This window comes from Neodiprion lecontei, chromosome 3, assembly GCF_021901455.1.
Source record: "Neodiprion lecontei isolate iyNeoLeco1 chromosome 3, iyNeoLeco1.1, whole genome shotgun sequence".
NCBI classification, from domain to species: Eukaryota; Metazoa; Arthropoda; class Insecta; order Hymenoptera; family Diprionidae; genus Neodiprion; species Neodiprion lecontei.
Window position 1 is genome coordinate 11,979,162 of NC_060262.1, and position 22,216 is coordinate 12,001,377.

The 22,216-nt window shown below is 41.4% G+C and overlaps 2 protein-coding genes across 2 annotated transcripts in view; one reads left to right on the plus strand and one right to left on the minus strand.

Moving 5' to 3' along the window:
- LOC107226905 (sodium-dependent dopamine transporter) overlaps nucleotides 1-22,216 on the minus strand; it is a 429,903-nt gene that overhangs the window by 178,634 nt on the left and 229,053 nt on the right. The window contains exon 5 of the mRNA XM_046733912.1: nucleotides 3,768-4,083. Within this exon, the coding sequence (XP_046589868.1) occupies nucleotides 3,768-4,083 (316 nt within the window). The remainder of the gene's footprint in view (nucleotides 1-3,767; nucleotides 4,084-22,216) is intronic.
- LOC124293348 lies at nucleotides 13,880-16,324 on the plus strand. Its single transcript, XM_046733913.1, has 2 exons — nucleotides 13,880-14,646; nucleotides 14,772-16,324. Exons 1-2 carry the CDS (start codon nucleotides 14,163-14,165, stop codon nucleotides 16,097-16,099), a joined length of 1,812 nt encoding a protein of 603 aa, XP_046589869.1. The 5' UTR covers nucleotides 13,880-14,162; the 3' UTR covers nucleotides 16,100-16,324.

Sequence of the window (22,216 nt, forward strand, 5' to 3'; positions counted from 1 at the left end):
TGCAACTAATTTAACAATCTATTGGTGATAAGATATGGCCATTTTTATATAAGACTAAATTGAAAATGGAAAACTATGATGAGCATAATCTTCCCGTTAATATTAAGAGCTTAGATTTGGTAAGTACTTTCTAGAGGTAGCTAGGAACTAGTTTTCGTGTGTCGAATCCAAAAAAAAAAATACTTGATTTTTTTGACCCACCCTAAATTGGGGAGTATGGTGGTTATAGCACGCGTTACGGAGACAATGTTCAAGGTGTTGCGAATTAGAGCAGGAGAGCGTATAAAAATAAAAAAAAGAAGCGAGTAAATGTAAAAAGTGAAAAATAATAAATAATAAGTAATAAATAAGTAAGTGATATAAGTAATAAGAAATAGGTAATGAAAAAAAAGAAATAAGAAATAAGAGAAATAAGAGAAGTAAGAGAGGCACTAGTTTACAGCAATATATTATGTAAGGGCTACGTGATCGAAGAGTCCTTTTTTGAAAATCGCCAAAGAAGACGCTTCACGTAATGCCTGTGGCAGAGAGTTCCACGAGCGAGCGGCTGATACAATTGTAGATTTTTCGTAGCAAGCAGTTCTATACGAGGGAATATGTAACTCATATTTCGATGCTCGCGAGGGGATCGTACGCTCCCGAACTTCAGACCGCAGGGTAAGTTAAAACGCGAAGAACAGCGGAACGCGGAGATTGAGAGCCCGATAAACAAAAAGCGCGAGAAAATAGTTACGGCGCTGTGAAACTCTCAGCCACTTGAGTCTTTGGTAATAAGACGTGATGTGTTCAGATTTCCTTACATTAAAAACAAAGCAAACGCAAGCATTTAGGGAACGCTGCAATCGAGTATACTCGACGCCTGTAATATTGAGGAGTGCGATTGAGCAGTAGACAAAAATGGGGAAGATGAGAGCTGAGACCAGGATCTGTCGGAGAGCAGATGTAAGAGCCTGCCCATTGGCCCTAAGTTGGTAGAGCGTTTTAAGGATTTTATTGCACATGTTGGTGACCTGCTCCCGCCAATTTAGTGTCGGAGTAACGTAGAGACCGAGAATTTTCATACCATTTACGTACGGGACGATAGTTCCCCGCACCACAATCTGAGGGACCTGGTTATATCGGATCATATTGAGAGTTCGGGCGGAGCCAAGAAGCATAGCTTGAGTTTTCACAGGGTTGAGCCGTAAAAAATTTTCGTCGGCCCAGTCACAGACACGAGCCACATCCTCATTCACTCGTTCAACATCTTCAGCTAAGCGAGATGACGGGCAGTGTATGAAAATTTGGAGATCGTCCGCATATTTGGCTACCCCACAATGATTTATAGCAGTGTTTATATCTGCTGCGTAGAGCGAGAATAAGCCCGGACCCAGGACAGATCCTTGGGGTACGCCGTATGTAACAGGGGGCCAATTAGATGTGCCACCAGACGTACGCACTGCTTGTGTCTGACCCGTGAGGTAAGACCAGAACCATTGTAGTGAGATACGCGAGAGATTCAGTGCAGCCAATTTTTCGATGAGTTAGCCATGTTCAACAGTGTCAAACGCCTTTGAAAAATCTAAGAGAACAAGTACTGCGACCTCCCGACCATCCGTAGCATGCCGTACGGCATCTAAGACCCTCACCAGGGCGGCCTGAGTGGACCTGCCCACCACAAACCCGAACTGGTGGGAGTCGACAAGACTGGAATCCCGAAAATGTTTGGTTAAATCGGCGAGTACAATCCTCTCAAGAATCTTCGAGAGCTTGCAGAGCAGAGAGATCGGTCTGAAATCAGACGGCGTTGAAGGATTTCCAACTTTCGGAACTAGCGCAATAAACGATCGTTTCCACAGAGAAGGAAAGACCGAGGTAAGTATAGATAGATTCAGAATGTCCAAGATGAGCGGAAATAGAGGCGTAGTACAATGTCGCAGAAGAAACCCAGAAAACCCATCCGATCCTGCCAAGTGAGAGTCAGCCAGATGAATGTGTCTTATCAAAACGGTAGGTGTGATATGCGAGAAGTAGAACCGTCTGTCATCAAAGTCTCTTTCAACCTGCAAAACCGCCAGAGATACAGAAGGCGCTGCATTAAAGACAGAGCAAAAATATGCATTTAGTTCGTCCGGTGGGAACACAATATCAAGGTGGGTTCTTTTGGAGACCACTCTTAGTCGCCGTAATTCCTGCTACAGATGTTCAGAGTCTCCAGCTGTTGATAGCCGATCCGAGATGTATCGTGCTTTCGTACACGTGAGGATCACTTTGACCGGATTCCTGAGCGTCTTGTATACAAGATGATCGGATGTCCATCTTGAGCGTCGGTATTTAGAGTACGCACGATTACGTAGCAAAATAAGTTCACGGAGTTCGGGCGTCATCCAGAGAGAGAGAGAGAGAGAGAGAGAGAGAGAGAGAGATTATGCAACCTCCTATCACGGCCGCTACCATGACACACCAAGTGGTGATTTCCGTTAGAGGGGACGCAGCGACTACACCACACCAACGTTTTCAAGGAGAGCAACAGGCTGGCTGGAGACACCCGATAAACAGAAATTAAGACGAGGATTTTACCACGCAGCTGCATATAAACGCCAACAACTGCGATGCTGAGTCAGTCAGCATTCAAACTACACCACGGCAGGTTCGCTCTTCCGACTTTCTATTCATTTGACTACGTTCTTTCAAGCTCAAGTATGGATTACGTGGTGGATATTCAAGGATTCCGAGACGTTTACGGTAAATTCATACCGAAAGAGGTGGCAGTCGTTACCATGGATCACCGTTACTCGGCACATTGGATAGTAGAACCACCATATCCCTTCGCGGATCCACGACTCAAAGAACGTGCCGTGACCAATTACGTAACGTGTTACCATCATGGCATCGAGCGGTTCGAAGGTGACGTCACGCTGCTTCAACTAGCCGTTAATCTCCGAGAAATCGCATGTAACGCGCATCGAATCTTTGTCCGTGGACGCGAGAAATCGAAATACATATAATATATATATGAGGCAAAACCCGCCATATTCCGATGACGGTTAGGGTTCCCAAGCGCATAACGTACATTTCATGTCAAAACTCAAGGTATTTGTAATATTTTTTATCTTTTTCAACGAGTTGAACCCATCTCGTATAACTTATATAGTCTATATTACTCGGGCCTATCTATGAAACAATTTCGTGCAAGTTTCATGTAAGTCGATCAACTAGTTTTCAAGTTTATCAATAGCAAACAAACAAAAAGACAAAGAATTTTATATGTTAGTATAAATTCATCATAAATAAATATTCAAAAATGTAATCGACTCGTGACTTGTTTACCGTAGAACTCTTTTATAGACCGCTTACGTGTAAATTATTTTTCGCGCATATGAAGCAAGTGCAAAATTGCCAGTTTCATGCGCACTATTATGCGGGCGACAATACAATTTGCGTCCGTTTTGCCACATAATCAAAATAATCAATAATAAATGAAAAACAATAATCCGCTTCACATGCTCAAACGGCAAATTTTCAAATGACCTAAAAAAATAAAAGAACACGTGTGCATTACGGATGGAATGTGATTTCACTCTTGTAGTCGCCTTCTTTCCACCTTTGATACGTAATATCATTTCTACGTTATGATCTTAGATCAACCAACTAAATGCGTCTAACCATAATAATTTCAGTTACATAAGTATCAACGAACAGTTCAAAAATTTGAGAAGTAGCAGGTGATGATATATAATTTGTTGAACACAAGCATATTAATTATTGCATATTTTTTATGTCCTTACTTGAAATATTCTTGTGCGGCACTGGTGTATCGGGTATCATTACTATAGTGATTTATCAGTGTTGTGTTTTGGATTCCCTCGAAAGTAACGCCCGAGTCGTTGCTAGTGAATTGGTTATCCGCCATCGCATAATCACCAACATACGAAGCATTGATGTCGAGTCTGCGACATCTCGGTGTGTTCCACGGGTTGTCACAGGTCGTCCAAGGCAACATGGCAGCAAACGATGCAAAGAAGTAACGAAGCGCCCATGCGATTATTACATTATAATAAAAGTCAACGTAAAACGCTATTAAGGCAACCGCGTAACCGATTCCTGCAAAAAAAAAAAAACATTCTTATGCATTTGAACAATCCTTATGGCAGTATCAAAACAGTTTCTAATCTATAGTCGATATATATTCTTATGGTTTACCTATAAGTAATTACAATGTAGATGAAAAAACTGACACCAGATAATAAATCAAATTTTGGATATTATCATACTAATTTGACTTATTCAGTATCGTAAACGATAGTCCCATGATTTAGCTGTGGTCTTGTCTCTTCTCCATCTTCAACATATCGCAGATCAAACCTTCTTTCAGATGTGTTGCAAAAAATAGAATGTGTTTCGTGTTAACTGTAGACATTCGGTTACCCTAGCTAAAGTTTACTGTAACCACCCTCTCGGCCACAGTCGGGTACTTTTGAGGGTGTAAGAAATCATATAATCCATAATTGTATCTTCAAATCAATATGCAGCGGCCGATAAAGCAGTTGGAGGCCCCGGAGCGCATTGAAATTTAGAGGCCCCCCTGACATAAGATTGATGGAAAAGTTTGGGTAAACTGGTCGAAATAAACTGCATAACCAATTTAGAATCATTATTAAAATATAACTTGTAACGTGGCATTTTTGATGCCCGTTAGAAGGGGCTCCTTGAACCCTGGGCGGAACCAAAAATTTAGGAATTTCCGAAATTGAGTCGCGAAGTTTTTGAAAAAGAGCGCCAGGACTAGAGTCACGCATCCGAAACTACGAGAGGGGACACCTTAGCGACTAACGTAAGATATTTCAGGTTTTTTTTGTTTTTTTTATTTTTCGAGCTACAACGGCATCAGGCAAGAAGTCGACACCAAATTCGAGGAAATTGCGAAGTGGCGGACTAGCGACAATTGCGAAGGACGGATGTTGAGGCTGCGGAGGGGGAGCCGACGCAGATCCCCGCATCGCGGGAATCCAAGGTGGACGCGATTCCCGCTGGCGGCCGGCGCGCCGCAGCCTCTTCCCCTTCACCCCGCCAACAATTGACCAGCGAACTTGCGACGGACCGACTCGCGACGAGGGAGCACCACGCTCACCGCCAAGACGTCATGGAGCTGCGCGGTGGACGAGATTGCGAGCTAGCTTTAAGTTCTGCGCAGCGATGCTGTCGAAGGTGCGCGTCGAGTTGCGCGATCGACGAAATCGATGACGGATCGATTATTGCGTATTCTTGGGGGTATGACGTCACGTGTGGGATGGCGTATCGAGATCCGTGTTGCGGCAGGTGGTAGGTTTTTGAAACCACTCTAGTTCTGGCGGTCGTGATTAGTAGTCACGTTTTGGGGGAGTTCGCGAAGCAATGGAGTCGCCCAAAAATCGCGAGGGGAATGGAAAGGGGGTTGCAAGGATGTAGAAGGTAAGCGCTGCTTCTATCCCCGCGATTGAATTTCGAGCATAATTGCGAAAAGGCTTGCCGAGTAACGGATAGCCGTTTTGGATTTGCGTTGTAGAGAAGTACTCGAAATTCTTTTGCCGATTCTTTTGCTTGATGACCGTAGCCTGAGTACGCGGGTTAGAGTAAAGTAAATTTTGAGTTTCTGAAAAAGTTGAGTAGAGTCACGGGTTTTAGTTGAATCTTTCTCGTTAGTGAAACCAAGCATAGCCGAATTTTGTCGTACCGGGTCGAGCCGCGTTATCGTTTTTTTTTTTTTTGTCACCTCTCGAGTAGGTCGGGAAGTACCGAATTGGAGTGCTCGGATTAGCGGGTAACGTTTTGGAGGATTTTGAAAAGAATTAAGTTCGGATGCGTTGCGATTGCGTATAGTTTAGGTTACGTTTAGTTGCGCCTGCATTCAGTTCCGTACCCGTTATTTAAGATAATGTAGTTGGAGTTGTGTTACTTTGAGCTTGTGTTTAGTTGAAGTTAAATGTAGTGGTGCTTGCGCTTAGTTAAGTTTACGTTTAGTTAAGATAGTGTTTAGTCGAGGTTAGGTGATGTATAGTCGAAATTGCCGTTGCGTTGCGCAGCAGTTGAGACGAGAAGTTTGAGCATGGTGTTTTAGTTGCGAGACCAGACGGCGCACCGTCGAATAATTAGTTTGAGTTTCGTTTCGAGCAATAATCGCCATTGAGAACAAATGGCGAATTTGCAAATTGAGAACTGCGTATGAGAATTTTGTGATCGTCGAGGGACGTTTTAGTTAGGGAGCCGCGAGCTCATTAGAGTAAGAAATAGAGTAGGTTACGTGTAATTTTCTGTTGAGTTTTAGACTCGCGATGAGCGATTTTTGAATTATATTTTTTTTTTGTTTTGTATCACCGCTATTGTGAAATATAAGATTTTATTTTACTTTTGTTAAATAGCGTGTGTATTTCGAGTGTCTCTCTCTCTCTCCAAAAATTACCCCTCCCCTCTCCGCGGTACTGAGCTATCGAGCATATGCCAGAGGAATAGCGTATTAATGATTTCGAGGCGTCTTAATCACGCCAGGCGCCCAACAAAAACTTTGCGATATTGTTTTAGATCCAGGGTACATCGTGGACGCCAAATTATTGTGCACGCGGTACGTTCTCGGTCATTTTCTCCGAGTGACCGAGGAGCCGGAAAAATCCACGTCACAAACTATATAATATATAATGAAATAAAACGCTTAGGCATTGAATATCACATTGAAAAATAGTGAAGTCACAGGCTACCACCACATTAATCGTATAATAAGTAGCGACTACGAACATAAATGATAAATCAAACAGACTTCATTCTGAACAACAACGAAAATACTTAGACTTCTTTTCTCTTCTCTTTTAGACATTTATCCATGTATAATATATAAATACAAGATTAAAGTGGCGCCTTCCTAGCATTAATTTGATCAAATTTACTATTATTACTCTCATATTCTAATGATTGCACAACATTATTTTCAATAGACATTAGTGATAAATCGCTTAGATGCAACTGATACGATGAATTTCATGAGTATGTCTTTACTGGTTTCAGTACAGAAAATATGTGTTCACCACTAGCATTACAAATGGGCATCATTAAAAAAATTTTCGAAGTTTACGTGAGGGAATATAGATTGCAGCCCGTTAACTAAGATTTCATACATTTCAGAAAGATTCAAGATGTTCTAGTCCTAGCAATATTCAATGAAATAAGGCACCTCATCTTTAAAACATGCAATATCAATATCTTATATTTCGAGGTTAACTTTCGCACGTATTCGTTGATTGTGTCGTCAGTCATTTGCACTCAAAACCTTGTTGTAAAAAGCGCTCCGTTTGCATATTTCGAATATGAGTACCTCGCAAATGACATCATACACGTTTACTGTGAAAGTTGAAAATAACGACCACCAAGTTAAACATGGTCTGTTTACAGATAGCGAGAGTTCTATTGTTTTAATCCTAGAAAGTTGGCGAAAGGAAAAAGGGTTTGATGATGCGTGGTGATCGAAATGAAGAGAGATATTCACTTTAATCTGGTTCACTTTATTCCGCGCTTAGGGCAGTACTACTGGTTACAGCTAATGCGAGAATATCGCGAAGTAGAGAACAGAAGAAAAGTGAAGATAGAGATGATAGCAGCAGAGATTACAAAGAGTGAGACTGATATAGCAGCATAAGTGACAACGAGACTTCAAATTTCTGAACATGTGAGAGATACATTGCAGATATATGTTGTGACGTGGTATTTCGTACCCCGTCACTTTGTTTAATTATCGCATTCCCCTAGGTGCAGATGTCGCTAAAAAGAACGAAAGCAAGTCTGAGGCCAATACTCCAAAAATGAACGACTAATTATCTTTAAGTTGAATTCTATTCACTAAGCTAAATGTATGCTATTTTCTAATTCTGTAACGCTCTACGAGAACCATCTGCGAGACCTTCGCATCAAGATACCAGGACACTGCCTGACAGGGGTCACGTACCAGCTCAACATCGACCACCACCGACTACAGACGAACGAATACCGCTGAAACCACTCCCGATGGATGCCTATCTAGTTGTCGAACAGGGTCGTGCGTGATGCACAAACAGTACCTCCGACTATTTAAGACTTATCGGTCAGGAGCCGAACCACGAATGAATGCTTCTACCGCTCGGATGCATCGTTAGGCGGCGTACAAGGCTGTGCGTCAAAAACACAACAAAGCCTCCCGTCGACGATACTTATCAGTCTGGAACTGAACCGACCCTAACATCTACTAAGTCGTTGACTATCAAATAGAGGACGGTTTTCTCTTCACGAACCGTCCTATCGAAGGACTGCGGCGTGGAATAGGCTAATGATATGCTGACCACGTGGATCTGGTGGATCTAGTGTGGGGATCCGGGTTGAGGGCCATCACCACCAGATCGTTCCGACATGAGGGCTTCAATGAGCGAGGGCCGGGATGCAGCGCCGACGAAATAGCTACAACGGGGAGTACCAGTAAAGCAAGGAGTGAGTTACAGTCGGTCGCAAGTCCAAAGGACCGGTGACGTAATATTGCCGCACACCTCAGTATCATAACACATGAGCAGTACGACCTCCCCTCTCGCCAACGATACCGCACAGCTGAAGGAAAACATCTCTGACCACCTTCCGACGTCCCGATACCTCGATACCTGTCGTCGAGGGAGAAGAAAAACAAGCGGCGAGGGATTATCGCCGCCTACCTATAGACCAGACCTACGCGACCTGCTGGTCCAATTAGAATACCGCAAATTTGAGGAAGAATCACGTGACAGCAGCTCGACGAAAATCAGGATCATCGCTCATCTCGTCACTCTACGTTCAGTTTTTGAATAACCAAGACGTGCTATCGTACTATTCAGTGCCATTATCGCTACCTATCAATTTAGTTCTCGCTATTGTACCGCATTCGCTAGTACCTGCTATATCTTCTTTTACGTAAGTGAGGTTCCTTTTCTATTTTGTGAAGCCGCGAGATTACTTGTAATATATCGTACCTTTGCCTTTATCTCTTTCTCTCTTTATCTTGCAGTTGGTCTGCTTGAGCCAATTGGGCTCGTACTATTTCTCTCTTTATCTTGCAGTTGGTCTGCTTGAGCCACCTGGGCTCGTATCTTATTCTCTCTTATCTCTTATCTTGTCCCTTTCTCTGTCTTATTGCAAGTAACTTCGCGACTGGTTGACTATTACTTACGCATTGTAGTGACTATTGCTTTATTTTATTATCTTTCTCTTCTGGAATATTTGAATGTCTCATATCGCTGTCTAGCAGCGCGTTCCGTTGAAGGATCAATTTTTATCTTAGCTACTGAGCGTTGCTATTTCGTTATATTTTCACTGATTAGTTCATATCTGTCTCTTTACCTATTACCGTTGTTTATTCATGAACGAGGAAACTTACGAAGACACTTATTCTATGTGAAAATAACTTGGACCAGGGAATTTAGTTGGGAAAAAGCCGTAAGGCATAAAAAACCCAAATTTATTTATATTTCAACACAAGAACAAAGGTTAGATGAAATCAATTAAATATCGAAGAGGTATGAATATTTAATAACGTGTGAATGATTAAGTGTGGCAATTGGGAGGAGACCGGTCGACTCCACGAGGAAAGTCAGGAGGAGAAAATGCTCGACTCCTACGGACGGGCTCGTCAGCCCGTCGCGTTATATTGTGAGAGACAAGCTCGATCGTATGATTCAGTTGAGAGACAGCGCTCGATCATATGATTTAGTTGAGAGACAACGCTCGATCGTATAATTCGTTTGCCAAAGGCAATTGCTTTAAGAAGGTGTATTCGATTTTATATGGGTTTATATGTTTTTTGCTCCGGGACTCCGTGCGTACGAAAAAAAGGTTTCGCGATAACTGAAACTTCAGTTGCTACAACAAGAGTCCTTTTTTTTGAAAGAAGACTCTCGCGAGCTAGCAAATGTTATTTGTTTATGTGTGTGTGTATATATGTGCTGATATACATATATATTTATGTTTTTACTCTTCCTACGGAACATACTCCCCCCGTTGCGAGGGAAACGAGGAATATTGTGTCAATTTTTGTGTAAAGGTTTGTGAAACGTTTAATATTTAATTCTCGGTTGGGAGCGGACAAAGCTGCGTAATGTTTCTTTTGTACGTTCCGTTTGCCGTCTTTATAGTAGCTACTCGAATGATGCCGTCTTTTCCTGGGTGCACTTCGACCACCATACCCAGTCTCCACTGCATGCACGGGATATTCTTGTCGATGATGATGACGATTGTGTCGACTTTGATTTCACCCTTTGACTTATGCCATTTTTGTCGCCTTTGTAATTCATGAAGGTATTCTTGATACCATCTTTTCCAAAAATCTTGGCGAGCCTTCGTGATGGAGTGCCAACTCGAGAGACGATTTTCTGGAACAGATGAAAAATCATTTTCGACTAACATAGTCATAGGACGACCAATCAAAAAGTGAGCCGGCGTAAGTGCAAGGGGATCGTTTGGGTCTGTAGAAATAGAGCAGATAGGTCGCGAATTCAATATGGCCTCTATTTCGATTGTCAAGGTGTTAAATACTTCAAAAGTCAATAATTGGTTGCCTATTGTTCGGTAGAAATGGTGTTTGAAGGACTTGACGGCTGCTTCCCAAATACCCCCAAAATGAGGAGATATAGGAGGGGAAAAGTGCCAAATTATATTCCTTCGGATGGCAAATGTATTCAGATTCTTCTTGAAATCTTCTGAGTTTAAAAGAGCGTACAATTCGCGTAATTTGTTATTTGCACAGACGAAATTTGTACCGTTGTCGGAATAAACGTGTTGAGGTATTCCCCTTCGTCCGATAAAACGTTTAAACGCGCCTAAAAAGCCATCTGTTGTCAAGTCACTCGTTATTTCAATATGAATGGCTTTAATTGACATACATATGAAAATGCACCCGTACGCTTTTACCCGATTGCGATTTCGAAGTTTCTTTTCTTTTATGTAAATGGGACCGAAGAAATCGACCCCTACATGGGTAAAAGCTCCCGTAGCCTTGACACGCGACTCCGGAAGATCTCCCATTCGAGCATGGAGTAAACTCGGTCTATGTCGAATGCAGCGCACGCATCGTCGTACAATCTTTCGAACTTGATTTTTCCCGTCTGTTATCCAAAACCGATGACGTATCGCGCTCAAGGTACCTTGAATTCCGGCGTGAAAGTTCTCATGGTGAATCTTTTTGATAATTAAATCGGTTACATGATACTGAGGGGGCAACAGAATAGGGCACCGATAATCGTCCGTTACTTCAGCATGTCGTAAGCGTCCACCTACACGAAGTAATCCATACTCGTCTAGAAACGGATTGAGAGAGGAGAGTCGTGAGCCTTTTGCGCTACCGGTCTTTTTTATATATTTTATTTCGTCTTGAAATTGTTCTTGTTGAATAATTTGCAGAATTCGGCGCTCTAATTCGATTTTTTCTTGCACGCAGATATTTTTTTGAACATATGTATTGTTTCGACGTACACGAAGACAAAATGCTAGCACATGTAACATTGTTTCATACGAAGAAAAAAGTTTGAACAGTTCGTTGGGCAATTCGACTAAGCAACAGGTGTCTTTTGACCTTGAAATCACAATTTCTAAGTTCTCTGGCCATTGATTTTTTGGTTTTGAAAGCCACGATGGTCCCTTGAACCACGTCGTGTTTTTTAGAAATTCAGCAGGAAGTTGTCCTCGCGAAAATGCATCCGCTGGGTTATCCTTTGTACGCACGTGTCTCCACTCGACCTGATCTCGAAGAGATTGAATTTCGGAAACACGATTTCTTTCGAAAACTTTCAAGGTCTGTGGAGATTTTTGAAGCCATTGTAATACGGTCGTCGAATCTGACCAAAAAATGATTTTATCGAGATGAAATTCGAAGGTCGACCGAGCTTCAATGAAGAGTCGCGAAAGAGTTAGAGCGCCGCAAAGTTCCAACCGAGGAATAGGAGTCCCATCTTCATTTCCCTTTAAGGGAGAGACACGAGATTTTGCGCAAGCTAGTCGTACGATCTTTTCGTTATTTTGATTCGTAGAACGCATATATAAGCATGCTCCATAGCCTATCTTACTTTCGTTACAAAAACCATGAAGCTCAATTCGCGTTGGATCTTTGATTAAAAGCCGTCGTTCTACGGATACATCGCGTATGAGATTCATTTGGCTCGCGAAAGAGGACCAAATAGTAAACAAGTCCTGTGTGACTGATTCGTCCCAATCGATTTTCGCGTTCCAACATTTTTGCATGATGGATTTTGCAGTTAAGATTATTGGGCCTAACAAACCGAGAGGGTCGAAAATTTTAACGATTTCCGATAAAATGATCCGTTTCGTAATTTTTGTTGTTAAATCAATGGGCTTTGCACTGTAGACAAAAGTGTCACGTTGCGAGTTCCAAGTTACTCCCAACGTTCTCAACACGGTATTTTGCTCCACCGCGCAATCAACTCCGAAAATTTTCTCATTAATGTTGTCGAGAGCGTGTGTATGATTTGACATCCACTGACGTATAATAAATCCGCCGCGTTTCAACAACTCGATGACTTGATCACGTACTTGTAACACTTCTTCGATAGAATTCCCTCCCGTAAGAAAATCGTCGACGTAAAAGTCGCGTTTTAGTACCTTCTGCGCCAGGGGAAAAGTCGCTCCTTCATCATCCGCGAGCTGTTGAATTGTCCGAATAGCTAAATACGGTGCGGACGCAACACCAAACGTCACAGTGTTCAGCTCATACGCTTTTATTTTATTGTCGTGGTACCAGAAAATACGCTGGTATTTTCTATCGCGAGCGTCAACGAGAACTTGTCGGTACATCTTTGCGATATCAGCTGTGAGCACGTACTCGTACATGCGAAATCGGAGTATATGCTCAAACAATTCTGCTCAAATATTCTGTATGGTCGGGCCGACCATCAACGCGTCATTTAAAGAAATGCCCCTTTTAGTTTTCGCGGACGCGTTATACACTACCCGTAGTTTTGTCGTTGAGCTTGATTCTTTAATCACAGGATGATGAGGCATATAATATCCTTCTTCAATTTCATTTTCTATTAATGACATATGCCCAAGAGTTATATACTCTTGCATTACTTTGCTATATTCCGCAAAAAGATTTGAATCCGTTTTGAATCGACGTTCGAGACAATAAAAACGACGCAAAGCTGAAGATCGAGAATTGCCTAGTTCGATATTCTCTTCTCGGAATGGCAAGCGCACTATGTATCGTCCAGCCGTATTGCGCGTTGTATTTTTCCTATAATGTGACTCACACAACGATTCTTGGGAATCTTTTGTGTTTTTCGTATAAGGCTCTTCGATTACCCAGAACTTGTTCATTTGTGACGTTAACTCGCTATAATTGCACGTCACACGATTCTTTGCATCTTGAGAATTATTTCCTCCCACGATTGCCCAGCCAAGCAAAGTCTTTTGGGCGTAAAGGTCGAAATTTCCTTGGGATAAATTGATCTGACCGATAGACAACAATGATATTGTAGCACCCGAACCTATCAACATATCTATTGGACGGGGTATATTGAATTGCGGATCGGCTAGTGGTAAATCAGGGGGAATGTTGGAGTGTTTTCGCGGGAAGATTTTGTTCGGCGAGAATTCTGCGATTTTCGGAATCATTAGAAAATTCAACGATTTTTGATAATCGCTGTGCAACGATCGGAAGCTAATATCAATACACCCGTTTGACTTCGTTTCCATCTCGTCGATCGCACTGATGGATATCGCACATTTGCGTATAGGTAAATTTAATGACCGCGCGAGTTTTGTTGTGACAAAATGTGCTGTTGCGCATGTATCGAGTAACACTCTTGCTTGAATAAATGTCCCGTTCGCGTTTCTTACACGAACAATCGCACTCATTATCAATTGAGCCTATGGGTCAAATAACGACTTAAGTCGACTTAAGTCACTTTTTCAAAGAAGCTGATCTCGGTGTTCTGTATAATCTTCGCTATAAACCCTGTGAATCTTGGATGTTTTCGTCAACTTTTAATGCTGTAGTAACCATAACAAGCGGTGCGCGCACCGCCATTGAGTTAGCCGGCAGTAGCAGCGAAGCGAAGTAGGCTAATCCACGCGCCTCCGCTAAACAGACGCACGTGTTTATCTGCCTGTCTGTTAGATTTCGTGTAAAGCTGCAATATTTTCTGCGCGAAATAATGAACGAATCTACAACAACTACAACAGCATCGACTAGCCCTACTGCTACAGTTACGGGGAAAAAGAGAAAAATTCGACAAGATAGATGGGAACAAAATAGAAAGAAGCTTAAGCGTAACAGTGGTAAAAGTTACGCTTCTCAAAGTGGGAATAAAATACCTCGAAAAAAATTCAGGCACACTACCGACTGCTGCAAGAAAAACTGTTCGTCTTCTTTCGATTATAAACGTCAGCGTGAAATTTTCAAGACTTTCTGGGCAATGGCTGAGAAACCGAGTCAGGACACTTTTTTAATCAGTTGTATACAACGTGAAGAAATCAAATACGTCAAAACCGTAACAAAACGGAAGAACAGATCTTGGTCTTGGAAATATTCTTTCAAAGTAGATGGCCAGGATAAAACTGTCTGTAAAGGATTTTTTCTGTCTCTTCTCCAAATAACTGAATCCAGAATGAAAACGGTGCTCCGATTTTGTAAATCAGGTAAATGTTTATATTATTTTCTTTCTAAATAAATCAATATTTACGAATGCTTGACTCGTTTATTGGCGTCTTATAACAAAACAAGTCAGGTCTGGATTAAAATATGAAAATACTGATTGTTTCAGGTACGACAGTTGCTACAGAAAAAAGGGGTAAGCAACCCAACCCTGCCAAAATTTCGAACGTGGTATGGAGTTTAGTGAAGGAGCATTGGTCGACTTTCCCGAACAAAAAATCGCATTATGGAAGCTCCAAAACTGAAAGAAAGTACTTCGAGAATCCAGACTTAAACGTAAAAAAAATGTTTCACGCATTCCAAGAATATTACTTTGATAAAACAGGGAAGCAGCTCTCACTAAAGTACCCAACGTACCATAGATATTTTCGGGAAAATAGTGATTACTCGTTTAGGCAACGTAAAACAGACGTCTGTGATTTTTGCACCGAATGTAAAATCAAACTATCGGCAAATTCATCAGATCCGTGTAAGGAATCGTTCCGTCTACATGAAGTAAAAGTTGCGGAATACAAGGTTTTGCGGCAACAGTGCACAAAGAATATTAACGATGATACTCTAACTGTTGAGTTCGACTACGCACAAAATCTTCCGCTTCCAAAACTGAACGTTAGCGCACAATTTTACAAGCGATTATTGTGGCTGTATGTTTTCAACACACACTGTTTTAATGACGGTGACAGCAAATTTTTTTGCTTCTTAGAATGTGATGGTGGCAAGAACGGTAACTCTGTGTGTAGTTTTTTGAACGATTTTCTGGTAAAAAAATTGACTGAAAATCCAGAATTAAAAAAAGTAGTTCTTTTGTCTGACTCCTGTGGGGGGCAAAATAAAAACAAGACTCTCGTACGATATTGTGCTTGGTTGTCGGTCAAAATGGGAGTTGAAATAAATCACATCTTTCCGGTGCGAGGTCATTCATACTGCCAATGCGATAGAAATTTCGGTGTTTACGGAACTGTTTTAAAAAAAGTAGAGACCGTCGAAAATCCTATCGAGTATCTCGAAATAATGAGGACCGTAAGGCACAAACCAAAAGCTTTCGAAGCAGAGATGAGTGCCCACTTATTAAAAGAATGGGATAAAACTTTGGATTCATTTTTTCTAAAGGTTCCAAAAGCTAAGGGAAAGAAATTCACGATCCAAAAGTATGTGAAGTTATCATACAAGCCAACAGGCACCATGTCCGTTTACGCGGACTATAATGGCGCTCCGCAAAATTTCAACCTGTTCAAATTAAACGCTTTTGTAAGTAAAGATACCGAACTAGCATTAGCAAACCCGGCTCCTGTTGGAATTAAGACAGCTAAAAAAAATGACGTGCTATCTTTAATGCCTTTTGTAAAACCGGTTAATAGGGAATGGTATAAAAATGTGCTGCGGGGTACCTGCAACGACAATGATTCGGCTGAAACAGACGAAATGGACTCTGATTGAACCTGATACATGCCGTTTTTTAAATGTCAATTCCTAGTTTAGCTTTTTTTATATGTGTTCACCGCGACCATGAAACACCCATTACAGTAGAAACTGGTTTGACTATTATCGTCATCATATTATTTTAATCCAAAAACGTGTTTGTACAGATTAAAAGTCGTTCTACAAAAAAACGACTTAAGTCTTACTCCGAATTTCCGTGATAGCACTGTATTGGACAATATTTAATAATTTACATTTGAGATTCGTCGCAGAGACACATTTTAGACTTGTGTGTGAAGCTTGTTGGTATGTACACACATATGCTGTAAGTGGCTATTAATGTGAAATTAAAATTCACTTTAGCCATTTACTTTTGAACGGCTGCGCGTTCATTTTGGCGATATGAGCTACGCATATCATATTTTTAGCGAGAAAAATTTGCTTGAGGAGAGTACAAATTTCGAAATTTTTAGGTGAGTTGAAAAATAAACCCAACAAGCTTCACACACAAGTCTAAAATGTGTCTCTGCGACGAATCTCAAATGTAAACAAATTCAATGGCACACGAAAACAAAAACAATTTCGAAATACAGGTGATGAGAGAAATTAATGACAGTGTAGTTCAGGGCGGCTAGGTGGTCTAGTGGAGTAAGTCTCCGGCAAAGCATCTCTAGATACCAGGTTCGATTCCTGGCTCCGTCGTTAATTTTTCAACTCACCTAAAAATTTCGAAATTTGTACTCTCCTCAAGCAATATTTAATAATTGTTATTACGTTTGTATATCATTTTTGGGTACCCCACCTATGTAAAAAAATAAAAGTTCCTTGTAAAATGCCTTGTCAAAATTGAAATATCGACTGTTGAATCTTTACTTGCCTTTTTTATGCCAAAACTTAAGTCGACTTAAGCCGTTATTTGACCCATAGGCTCAATTGTGGTTGAAAAGTGTGTGCAGCGGTACTCAAAGCAATGTTGGCTAGTCATGCTTGTTTTTGAGGATTATTCATGTCTTGATCTTTTTTCTGGTAGGACAACTGTCCCAATTTCATCGCAGATTCTCCGTGTAAGAGCGTATGGTGATAAACGTTACATCGCTTGCAATGGGTCGCGGTACAACGCCCGGGATGAGCGCGAAGACAATTGCGGCAAAGTCTTGCTGTTTTAATTACGTTCCATCTTAGATTGATCGGTAATTTTTCGAAAATTGGACACTTGAACAACGGGTGAGATTCTTTGCATTTGGGGCAAGAGTCTGAGGTACCCGTGATGAAAGCGCGAACGCCCGACTCGTGTCGTCGATATTTGTTTCCGCTCGAAATTTGATGTCCGCCCCGTTTTATAGCGATACTTCCTCCCCGCCGCGACTCATCTCGTTCAAAGGTGCGAAGTCTAAATATCGTCTCATTAATGAACTGATAAAATTTGTTTAATTCCGGTAGCTCGTCCAGGCTCAAAGACTCTTCCCATTTTCTATGAATATGCACTGGCAATGCCCTTTCTAATATTCTGATGATGACTCTCTCGTCTGGCTCTACTTGCAAAGATTGTAACATGCTCATGTGTTGTCTCATGTCGTCAATTAACTTTGACAAATTAGTCGAAGTGGCGTTGTCAATAGTCGAAATGTTTAATATGGCATCGAGATGCTTGGATACGAGCACACGTTTGCGGTCATAAGAATCGGTCAAAAGTTTCCACGCGTTCTCGTAATGTTCCGCGCTAAGATCGTAGATTGATAATTTGTTGAGAGCTTCTCCTTGTAACGCGTTTCTCAAGTAAGTGAACTTTATGACGTTATCTATGTCAGTACGCGAATCTACCATAGACTTAAAAGTATTCTTGAACGATAGCCACTTGTCGTGATTTCCATCGAATTTCGGAATTTCGGCCGCTGGTAATTTCAACAATCTCTGTCTCTCCATGAACGTTGAATTTCCGATAGGCGCGGTAATATTATTTTCGGCGTTAGCTACTTGCATCGTTTGAATTCGGCTCGCGACCCGGTAATATTTGTCTCTGAGACTGTCAATCTCTTGTATTTGTACGTTATCGGCATCGAGAATAGCGAGTTCGTCATGGTGTTCTTCATACGCGTGAAATAAAACAGTAATTCTTTCTAAGCGAAGTTTTGCATTTACGTAATCAATCTCCGCTTGTTCGAGCCCGTTGGTCAATATATTCAATTGTTCGTTAAGGCCTTTGCCTTTTTGAACGATAAGGGCGACCTTTTTCGCGTCTCGACTCATTTTTTATCAAGGAAAATATAATATTACAATCAAATTAAATGAAACTGGTAAAAATGTAACAAGGAAAAAATGAACGTATTCTTTCAACGAGGTATGAAGCGCGTAACGATAATCTTCAAACTTGTTATCACAAGGAGTGTCCAATTGTGTTCACTTATCTTTTTTGATCGAAGTTATCCGTGGTGAATGCTGCTGGTGGAGACTGGGCGGCTGTTGTATCGTGATGATGTAGTCCAAAACGTTGACAAAGCAGAATTATAATCCAATGGGAAATGCTGACCGAGCTTCACAGGATGTACTGCCACAAATTCTCTTGCATTCACACTTCAATAATGTTTTGTGTTATGTTTGTGTTTTTGTTGAATTCATACCTCACAGGAGGCACCAAAATGTTTATTCATGAAAAAGGAAACTTACGAAGACACTTATTCTATGTGAAAATAACTTGGACCAGGGAATTTAGTTGGGAAAAAGCCGTAAGGCATAAAAAACCCAAATTTATTTATATTTCAACACAAGAACAAAGGTTAGATGAAATCAATTCAATATCGAAGAGGTATGAATATTTAATAACGTGTGAATGATTAAGTGTGGGAATTGGGAGGAGACCGCTCGACTCCACGAGGAAAGTCAGGAGGAGAAAATGCTCGACTCCTACGGACGGGCTCGTCAGCCCGTCGCGTTATATTGTGAGAGACAAGCTCGATCGTATGATTCAGTTGAGAGACAGCGCTCGATCGTATGATTTAGTTGAGAGACAGCGCTCGATCGTATAATTCGTTTGTCAAAGGCAATTGCTTTAAGAAGGTGTATTCGATTTTCTATGGGTTTATATGTTTTTTGCTCCGGGACTCCTTGCGTACGAAAAAAAGGTTTCGCGATAACTGAAACTTCAGTTGCTACAACAAGAGTCCTTTTTTTTGAAAGAAGACTCTCGCGAGCTAGCAAATGTTATTTGTTTATGTGTGTGTATATATGTGCTGATATACTGTGACGTGGTATTTCGTACCCCGTCACTTTATTTAATTATCGCATTCCCCTAGGTACAAATATCGCTAAAAATAACGAAAGCACGTCTGAGGCCAATACTCCAAAAATGAACGACTAATTATCTTTAAGTTGATTTCCCTTTACTAAGCTAATTGTATGCTATTTTCTAATTCTGTAATGCTCTTCGAGAACCATCCGCGAGACCTTCACGTCAAGGTACCAGTACACTTCCTGACAGGGGTCGAGTACCAGCTCAACATCAACACCACCGACTACAGACGAACGAATACCGCTGAAACCACTCCCGATGGATGCCTATCTAGTTGTCGAAAAGGGTCGTGCGTGATGCACAACAGCACCTCCAACTATTTGAGACTTATCGGCCAGGAGCCGAACCACGAACGAATGTTTCTACCGCTCGGATGCATCGTCAGGCGGCGTACAGGGCTGTGCGTCAAAAACACAATGAAGCCTCCCGTCGACGATACTTATCAGCCTGGAGCTGAACCGACCCTAATATCTACTAAGTCGTTGACTATACAATAGAAGACGGTTTTCTCTTAACGAACCGTCTTATCGAAGGACTGCGGCGTGGAATAGGCTAATGATATGCTGACCACGTGGATCTGGTGGATCTAGTGTGGGGATCCGGGTTGAGGGCCATCACCACCAGATCGTTCCGGCATGAGGGCTTCCATGAGCGAGGGCCGGGATGCAGCGCCGACGAAATAGCTACAACGGGGAGTACCAGTAAAACAAGGAGTGAGTTACAGTCTGTCGCAAGTCCAGGAGACCGGTGACGTAACATTGCCGCACACATCAATATCGCAATACCTGAGCAGTACGACCCCACCCCCTTCTCACCAACGATACCGCATAGCTGCAGGAAAACATCTCTAACCACCTTCCGACGTCCTGATACCTCGATACCCGTCGTCGAGGGAAAAGAACATCAAACGGCGAGGGATTATCGCCGCCTATCCGTGGACCAGGCCACGGGACCAGCTGGTCCAATTAAGATACCGCAAATTTTGGGAAGAATCACGTGACACCAGCTCGATGAAAATCAGGATCATCGCTCATCTCACCACTCTACGTTCAGTTGTCAATTAAGAAAGACGTGTTCTCGATATCTGTAATAGAGTTTTTTTTGGCTATCATTGTATTAAGTTTATCGCTAGTGTACCGCATCCTGTAGTATCTACTATATCTTCTTTTACGTAAGTGAGGTTCCTTTTCTATTTTGTGAAGCCACGAGATTACTTGCAATATATCGTACCTTTACCTTTATCTCTTTCTCTCTTTACCTTGCAGTTGGTCTGCTTGAGCCAATTGGGCTCGTATCTTTTCTCTTTACCTTGCAGTTGGTCTGCTTGAGCCACCTGGGCTCGTACCTTATTATCTCTTATCTTGTCCCTTTCTCTGTCTTATTGCAAGTAACTTCGCGACTGGTTGATTATTACTTACGCATTGTAGTGACTATCGCTTTATCTTATTATCTTTCTCTTTTAGAATATTTGAATGTCTAATATCGCTGTCTAGCAGCGCGTTCCGTTAAAGGATCAATTTTTATCTTAGCTACTGAGCATTACTATTTTGTTATATTTTCTCTGATTAGTTTCTATCTGTCTCTTTATCTATTATCGTTGATTATCGCATCTTAGTGAGAGTACCGCGGGAGCGATCTTATATCGCTGCGCGGTCCCGTTCGTCGTTCATTTGACATTGGAGTATTGTGCCATATCGCATAACATCTTTTTCACTATTTTCTTCGCTTATATCGCTGATCGTAGTTGTCCGTAGTCTATTGGGTTTGCCGTACGTGGCATATTAATTACCTTGAATATTGTTTGCCTTATCTTGAATTACCTTTTATCGTACCGATTATTATCTTTCTTTCTCTCGCACTTACCGCAAACCAGAGACTACGTATTATCTTTTATTCTCTATATTTTATAATAATTTTCTATTTGACCTATCGCTTGAATTTACCTTGTAATTCCTAATTCCCTGTCTGCCTATTTCTGATCATTCTGGTAATGTGATAACTATTTCAATTGTTGTATTTCGCATGAGTTATAATCGCTTCTCACATTTTATGATTTATTTGCTTACCGCTTAATTTAAGTACAGTGTATCTCTTCTGTTCTGCCTACCTGTCATAAAACCGTGTTAATCATTACCTTTAATATCGCGAGCTTGCTCATATTTCCCGCTTATTCGGAAAACGTTCCGTTAATTGTTAACTCTCTCGCTTAACCTTTCTCTGGCTGTAACTATTGTTAATTATCGCATATATCGTATTTGTATCGCAAACTCTTCCGCTACTTGCTTGTCAGTAAACTTATCGCTTCTTGTTTAATATATTTGATATTATTCCTGCTTCACCTGTTTCTTATTTTATCTATTGGATTCGACTCCGCCCCTCTACCATTATCTTGTCTCTCTGAGCGAACTGTGCAAAACCGTCGTAGAACCTGACCTTACCTTTATCTATTACCTTTATCTTTATCGTTGTCTTTTTCTCTAATTATCTATTTTTGACGCATGTGCGTCTGGCGCCCAACAATTGTATCTTTCTCCCTTAGTATCTCTCTCTATCTAATTATTTAGGTTAGCGACTGCGCCGTAGGGTAACCAATTATCGTTATATTGTTTATACCCTCAAATATAAAAATATCTGGTTACAATACATATATATTTATGTTTTTACTCTTCCTACGGAACAACCGTTGATTATCGTATCTTAGTGACTGTACCGCGGGAGCGATCTTACATCGCTGCGCGGTCCCGCTCGTCGTTCATTTGACATTGGAGTATTGTGCCGTATCGCATTACATCTTTTTCATTATTTTCTTCGCTAATATCGCTGATCGTAGTTGTCCGTAGTCTATTTGG